This window comes from Oncorhynchus masou, unplaced genomic scaffold, assembly GCF_036934945.1.
Source record: "Oncorhynchus masou masou isolate Uvic2021 unplaced genomic scaffold, UVic_Omas_1.1 unplaced_scaffold_1060, whole genome shotgun sequence".
Classification (NCBI taxonomy): domain Eukaryota; kingdom Metazoa; phylum Chordata; class Actinopteri; order Salmoniformes; family Salmonidae; genus Oncorhynchus; species Oncorhynchus masou.
In genome coordinates this window covers 8,321-16,441 of record NW_027000307.1, presented here as the reverse complement: position 1 = coordinate 16,441, position 8,121 = coordinate 8,321, and the positions used below count along the sequence as shown (strand labels likewise).

Sequence of the window (8,121 nt, the reverse complement as noted above, 5' to 3'; positions counted from 1 at the left end):
CCTGTAGTCTAGTTTCTATACTGTTTCTGTAGTCTAATTTTTATACTGTTTCTGTAGTCTAGTTTCTATACTCTAGTGTAGTTTCTATACTGTTCCTGTAGTTTCTATACTGTTCCTGTAGTCTAGTTTCTATACTGTTTCTGTAGTCTAGTTTCTATACTGTTTCTGTAGTCTAATTTTTATACTGTTCCTGTAGTCTAGTTTCTATACTGCTCCTGTAGTCTAGTTTCTATACTCTAGTGTAGTTTCTATACTGTTCCTGTAGTCTATTCTATACTGTTCCTGTAGTCTAGTTTCTATACTGTTCCTGTAGTTTCTATACTGTTCCTGTAGTCTAGTTTCTATACTGTTTCTGTAGTCTAGTTTCTATACTGTTCCTGTAGTCTAGTTTCTATACTGTTCCTGTAGTTTCTATACTGTTCCTGTAGTCTAGTTTCTATACTGTTCCTGTAGTTTCTATACTGTTCCTGTAGTCTAGTTTCTATACTGTTTCTGTAGTCTAGTTTCTATACTGTTCCTGTAGTTTCTATACTGTTCCTGTAGTCTAGTTTCTATACTGCTCCTGTAGTCTAGTTTCTATACTGTTCCTGTAGTCTAGTTTCTATACTGTTCCTGTAGTCTAGTTTCTATACTGTTCCTGTAGTCTAGTTTCTAAACTGTTCCTGCAGTCTAGTTTCTATACCGCTCCTGTAGTCTAGTTTCTATACTATTCCTGTAGTCTAGTTTCTATACTGTTCCTGTAGTCTAGTTTCTATACTGTTTCTGTAGTCTAGCTTTCTATACTGTTTCTGTAGTCTAATTTTTATACTGTTCCTGTAGTCTAGTTTCTATACTATTCCTGTAGTCTAGTTTCTATACTGTTCCTGTAGTCTAGTTTCTATACTGTTTCTGTAGTCTAGTTTCTATACTGTTTCTGTAGTCTAATTTCTATACTGTTCCTGTAGTCTAGTTTCTATACTATTCCTGTAGTCTAGTTTCTATACTGTTCCTGTAGTCTAGTTTCTATACTGTTTCTGTAGTCTAATTTTTATACTGTTCCTGTAGTCTAGTTTCTATACTGCTCCTGTAGTCTAGTTTCTATACTGAAGGCCTCCATGGCTCTAAGGGGATTCCTCACTCTGTAGTATGGCTGCTCCTCTGTCTGATCTCCATGCTCTGTGTTGCAGGGTGAACCTGGCGAAGGCCTCCATGGCTCTAAGAGGATTCCTCACTCTGGACCCAGCTGCTCTGGCCTCCTTCTGTAGGTTCCTCTTCTTACTAGTTCATTACAACATCTGTTAGTTAACCGCGTAGTAGACAAAGACAAAACATATTCTGTGAGATATGATGTTTTCTCCTTCCTTCTCTGGTGTTTCCAGTGTACTTTACAGCGCTCATCCTGTCCCTCAGTCAGCAGATGACCAGCGATCGTATTAACCTCTACCCCACTGCCAACGAGACCTTGTGGTGAGCACTGCACAGCTCTGTGGTGGAGGTCTACAATGGCAACCTATCCCTATATAGTGACCAGGGCTCATAGCACCCTATTCCCTATATAGTGACCAGGACCCATAGCAACCTGTCCCTTACATAGTGGCCATAGCAACCTATCCCTTACATAGTGACCAGGACCCATAGCAACCTGTCCCTTACATAGTGACCAGGACCCATAGCAACCTGTCCCTTACATAGTGACCAGGACCCATAGCACCCTATATAGTGACCAGGACCCATAGCAACCTGTCCCTTACATAGTGACCAGGGCCCATAGCAACATGACCCTTACATAGTGACCAGGGCCCATAGCAACCTGTCCTTTACATAGTTACCAGGACCCATAGCAACCTGTTCTTTACATAGTGACCAGGGCCCATAGCAACCTGTCCTTTACATAGTGACCAGGACCCATAGCAACCTGTTCTTTACATAGTGACCAGGACCCATAGCAACCTGTTCTTTACATAGTGACCAGGACCCATAGCAACCTGTCCCTTACATAGTGGCCATAGCAACCTGTCCCTTACATAGTGACCATAGCAACCTGTCCCTTACATAGTGACCAGGACCCATAGCAACCTGTCCCTTACATAGTGACCAGGGCCCATAGCAACCTGTCCCTATATAGTGACCAGGGCCCATAGCAACCTGTCCTTTACATAGTGACCAGGACCCATAGCAACCTGTCCTTTACATAGTGACCAGGACCCATAGCAACCTGTCCTTTACATAGTGACCAGGACCCATAGCAACCTGTTCTTTACATAGTGGCCATAGCCCAACCTGTCCCTTACATAGTGACCATAGCAACCTGTCCCTTACATAGTGACCAGGACCCATAGCAACCTGTCCCTTACATGGTGACCAGGACCCATAGCAACCTGTCCCTTACATAGTAGCCATAGCAACCTATCCCTTACATAGTGACCAGGACCCATAGCAACCTATTCCTTACATACATCTCCTTCCAGACCCATATCAAACATCTCCAATCCAAAGTTAAATCTAGAATTGGCTTCCTATTTCGCAACAAAGCATCCTTCACTCATGCTGCCAAACATACCCTTGTAAAACTGACCTTCCTACCAATCCTCGACCGGCGATGCCATTTACAAAATAGCCTCAGTACCCTACTCAACAAATTGGATGCAGTCCGTTTTGTCACCAGAGCCCCATATACTACCCACCATTGCGACCTGTATGCTCTCGTTGTCTGGCCCTCGCTTTCATACTCGTCGCCAAACCCACTGGCTCCATGTCATCTACAAGACCCTGCTAGGTAAAGTCCCCCTTATCTCAGCTCGCTGGTCACCATAGCAGCACCCACCTGTAGCACGCGCTCCAGCAGGTATATCTCTCTAGTCACCCAAAAACCAATTCTTTCTTTGTCCGCCTCTCCTTCCAGTTCTCTGCTGCCAATGACTGGAACGAACTACAAAAATCTCTGAAACTGGAAACACTTATCTCCCTCACTAGCTTTAAGCACCAACTGTCAGAGCAGCTCACAGATTACTGCACCTGTACATAGCCCACCTATAATTTAGCCCAAACAACTACCTCTTTCCCTACTGTATTTAATTAATTTATTTATTTTGCTCCTTTGCACCCCATTATTTTTATTTATACTTTGCACATTCTTCCATTGCAAATCTACCATTCCAGTGTTTTACTTGCTATATTGCATTTACTTTGCCACCATGGCCTTTTTTTGCCTTTACCTCCCTTATCTCACCTCATTTGCTCATCGTATATAGACTTGTTTCTACTGTATTATTGACTGTATGTTTGTTTTACTCCATGTGTAACTCTGTGTCGTTGTATGTGTCGAACTGCTTTGCTTTATCTTGGCCAGGTCGCAATTGTAAATGAGAACTTGTTTTCAACCTGCCTACCTGGTTAAATAAAGGTTAAATAAAAAAATAAATAAACATAGTGACCAGGTCCCATTGCAACCTATCCCATAACCATAGCAACAGTGCACAATTCCAAAGGGAATAGGGTCCTAATTGGGATGAAGGTATTATCATCTACCCGACTGTTACCCCAGACACATAACTGTAGTCTGCTATTGGGTTACTAATACTGAAGACTGTTACCTCAGACACATGACTGTAGTCTGCTATTGGGTTACTAATACTGAAGACTGTTACCCCAGACACATAACTGTAGTCTGCTATTGGGTTACTAATACTGAGGACTGTTACCCCAGACACATAACTGTAGTCTGCTATTGGGTTACTAATACTGAAGACTGTTACCCCAGACACATAACTGTAGTCTGCTATTGGGTTACTAATACTGAAGACTGTTACCCCAGACACATAACTGTAGTCTGCTATTGGGTTACTAATACTGAAGACTGTTACCCTAGACACATGACTGTAGTCTGCTATTGGGTTACTAATACTGAAGACTGTTACCCCAGACACATAACTGTAGTCTGCTATTGGGTTACTAATACTGAAGACTGTTACCCCAGACACATAACTGTAGTCTGCTATTGAGTTACTAATACTGAAGACTGTTACCCCAGACACATAACTGTAGTCTGCTATTGGGTTACTAATACTGAAGACTGTTACCTCAGACACATGACTGTAGTCTGCTATTGGGTTACTAATACTGAAGACTGTTACCCCAGACACATAACTGTAGTCTGCTATTGGGTTACTAATACTGAAGACTGTTACCCCAGACACATGACTGTAGTCTGCTATTGGGTTACTAATACTGAAGACTGTTACCCCAGACACATAACTGTAGTCTGCTATTGGGTTACTAATACTGAAGACTGTTACCCCAGACACATGACTGTAGTCTGCTATTGGGTTACTAATACTGAAGACTGTTACCCCAGACACATAACTGTAGTCTGCTATTGGGTTACTAATACTGAAGACTGTTACCCCAGACACATGACTGTAGTCTGCTATTGGGTTACTAATACTGAAGACTGTTACCCCAGACACATAACTGTAGTCTGCTATTGGGTTACTAATACTGAAGACTGTTACCCCAGACACATAACTGTAGTCTGCTATTGGGTTACTAATACTGAAGACTGTTACCCCAGACACATAACTGTAGTCTGCTATTGGGTTACTAATACTGAAGACTGTTACCCCAGACACATAACTGTAGTCTGCTATTGGGTTACTAATACTGAAGACTGTTACCCCAGACACATAACTGTAGTCTGCTATTGGGTTACTAATACTGAAGACTGTTACCCCAGACACATAACTGTAGTCTGCTATTGGGTTACTAATACTGAAGACTGTTACCCCAGACACATAACTGTAGTCTGCTATTGGGTTACTAATACTGAAGACTGTTACCCCAGACACATGGCTGTAGTCTGCTATTGGGTTACTAATACTGAAGACTGTTACCCCAGACACATGGCTGTAGTCTGCTATTGGGTTACTAATACTGAAGACTGTTACCCCAGACACATAACTGTAGTCTGCTATTGGGTTACTAATACTGAAGACTGTTACCCCAGACACATAACTGTAGTCTGCTATTGGGTTACTAATACTGAAGACTGTTACCCCAGACACATGGCTGTAGTCTGCTATTGGGTTACTAATACTGAAGACTGTTACCCCAGACACATAGCTGTAGTCTGCTATTGGGTTACTAATACTGAAGACTGTTACCCCAGACACATGACTGTAGTCTGCTATTGGGTTACTAATACTGAAGACTGTTACCCCAGACACATAGCTGTAGTCTGCTGTTGGGTTACTAATACTGAAGACTGTTACCCCAGACACATAACTGTAGTCTGCTATTGGGTTACTAATACTGAAGACTGTTACCCCAGACACATGACTGTAGTCTGCTATTGGGTTACTAATACTGAAGACTGTTACCCCAGACACATAACTGTAGTCTGCTATTGGGTTACTAATACTGAAGACTGTTACCCCAGACACATAACTGTAGTCTGCTATTGGGTTACTAATACTGAAGACTGTTACCCCAGACACATAACTGTAGTCTGCTATTGGGTTACTAATACTGAAGACTGTTACCCCAGACACATGGCTGTAGTCTGCTATTGGGTTACTAATACTGAAGACTGTTACCCCAGACACATAACTGTAGTCTGCTATTGGGTTACTAATACTGAAGACTGTTACCCCAGACACATAACTGTAGTCTGCTATTGGGTTACTAATACTGAAGACTGTTACCCCAGACACATAACTGTAGTCTGCTATTGGGTTACTAATACTGAAGACTGTTACCCCAGACACATAACTGTAGTCTGCTATTGGGTTACTAATACTGAAGACTGTTACCCCAGACACATAACTGTAGTCTGCTATTGGGTTACTAATACTGAAGACTGTTACCCCAGACACATGACTGTAGTCTGCTATTGGGTTACTAATACTGAAGACTGTTACCCCAGACACATAACTGTAGTCTGCTATTGGGTTACTAATACTGAAGACTGTTACCCCAGACACATAACTGTAGTCTGCTATTGGGTTACTAATACTGAAGACTGTTACCCCAGACACATAACTGTAGTCTGCTATTGGGTTACTAATACTGAAGACTGTTACCCCAGACACATAACTGTAGTCTGCTATTGGGTTACTAATACTGAAGACTGTTACCCCAGACACATAACTGTAGTCTGCTATTGGGTTACTAATACTGAAGACTGTTACCCCAGACACATAACTGTAGTCTGCTATTGGGTTACTAATACTGAAGACTGTTACCCCAGACACATAACTGTAGTCTGCTATTGGGTTACTAATACTGAAGACTGTTACCCCAGACACATAACTGTAGTCTGCTATTGGGTTACTAATACTGAAGACTGTTACCTCAGACACATAACTGTAGTCTGCTATTGGGTTACTAATACTGAAGACTGTTGGCCCCAGACACATAACTGTAGTCTGCTATTGGGTTACTAATACTGAAGACTGTTACCCCAGACACATAACTGTAGTCTGCTATTGAGTTACTAATACTGAAGACTGTTACCCCAGACACATAACTGTAGTCTGCTATTGGGTTACTAATACTGAAGACTGTTACCCCAGACACATGGCTGTAGTCTGCTATTGGGTTACTAATACTGAAGACTGTTACCACAGACACATAACTGTAGTCTGCTATTGGAGTTACTAATACTGAAGACTGTTACCCCAGACACATAACTGTAGTCTGCTATTGGGTTACTAATACTGAAGACTGTTACCCCAGACACATAACTGTGGTCTGCTATTGGGTTACTAATACTGAAGACTGTTACCCCAGACACATAACTGTAGTCTGCTATTGGGTTACTAATACTGAAGACTGTTACCCCAGACACATGGCTGTAGTCTGCTATTGGGTTACTAATACTGAAGACTGTTACCCCAGACACATAACTGTAGTCTGCTATTGGGTTACTAATACTGAAGACTGTTACCCCAGACACATAACTGTAGTCTGCTATTGGGTTACTAAATACTGAAGACTGTTACCCCAGACACATAACTGTAGTCTGCTATTGGGTTACTAATACTGAAGACTGTTACCCCAGACACATAACTGTAGTCTGCTATTGGGTTACTAATACTGAAGACTGTTACCCCAGACACATGGCTGTAGTCTGCTATTGGGTTACCTAATACTGAAGACTGTTACCCCAGACACATAACTGTAGTCTGCTATTGGGTTACTAATACTGAAGACTGTTACCCCAGACACATAACTGTAGTCTGCTATTGGGTTACTAATACTGAAGACTGTTACCCCAGACACATAACTGTAGTCTGCTATTGGGTTACTAATACTGAAGACTGTTACCCCAGACACATAACTGTAGTCTGCTATTGGGTTACTAACACTGAAGACTGTTACCCCAGACACATAACTGTAGTCTGCTATTGGGTTACTAATACTGAAGACTGTTACCCCAGACACATGGCTGTAGTCTGCTATTGGGTTACTAATACTGAAGACTGTTACCCCAGACACATAACTCTGTCCCCCAGCGCCCCTCCCTCCCTCTCTCTCAATTCATTTCATTTCAAGAGGCTTTATTGGCATGGGAAACATATGTTAATATTGTCAAAGCAAGTGAAGTAGATAATACTTCTCTCTCTCTTTCCCTCCCTCCAGGCCTCCTGGTTCAGAGCACCAAATCCTCCAGCCCTGGATTGTGGTCAACCTGGTGATAGCCCTGTTAGTGGGTCTGGCCTGGGCCTTCGTCTCCCAACGCGACCAGACATGGACTACACCGAAGGTGAGGAGCTTTATGAACTCAACTCAAGTTATCATGTGAATTATCATGAATCATAATAACTAGCACTATAATTACACATATCTAACGGTCTGGTTCATAACTATCAACTTTAAACTATACCGAGTGACAATGATTCCTGTGTCTTGTGTCGACAGAGTTTTTAATGGCGATGGCAGTTGAAGACCTCTACCCAAGACATGACGATAACCCAGATCTGTCAGCCTGAAACTCAGTCCGTTATGTTCTATTTGCTTCCACAGCAGTTGGAAAGAAAAAAAATTTTTTTTTTTTAAATTGTGTTTTTTTTGTTGCATTATGTGTACCATAAAATGACAGAGATTTCCATTCCACAATGTCATTTAAACATTAAATAAAAGGGG

General features: G+C 41.9%; 1 protein-coding gene across 1 annotated transcript in view; it reads left to right on the top strand.

Moving 5' to 3' along the window:
- The window catches only part of LOC135528937 (transmembrane protein 237A-like), a 139,553-nt gene extending 131,648 nt beyond the window's left edge, over window positions 1-7,905 (top strand). Inside the window, exons 8-9 of the mRNA XM_064957930.1 lie at window positions 7,618-7,741; window positions 7,897-7,905. Of these exons, the coding sequence (XP_064814002.1) occupies window positions 7,618-7,741; window positions 7,897-7,905 (133 nt within the window). The remainder of the gene's footprint in view (window positions 1-7,617; window positions 7,742-7,896) is intronic.
- Window positions 7,906-8,121: the final 216 nt, after the last annotated feature.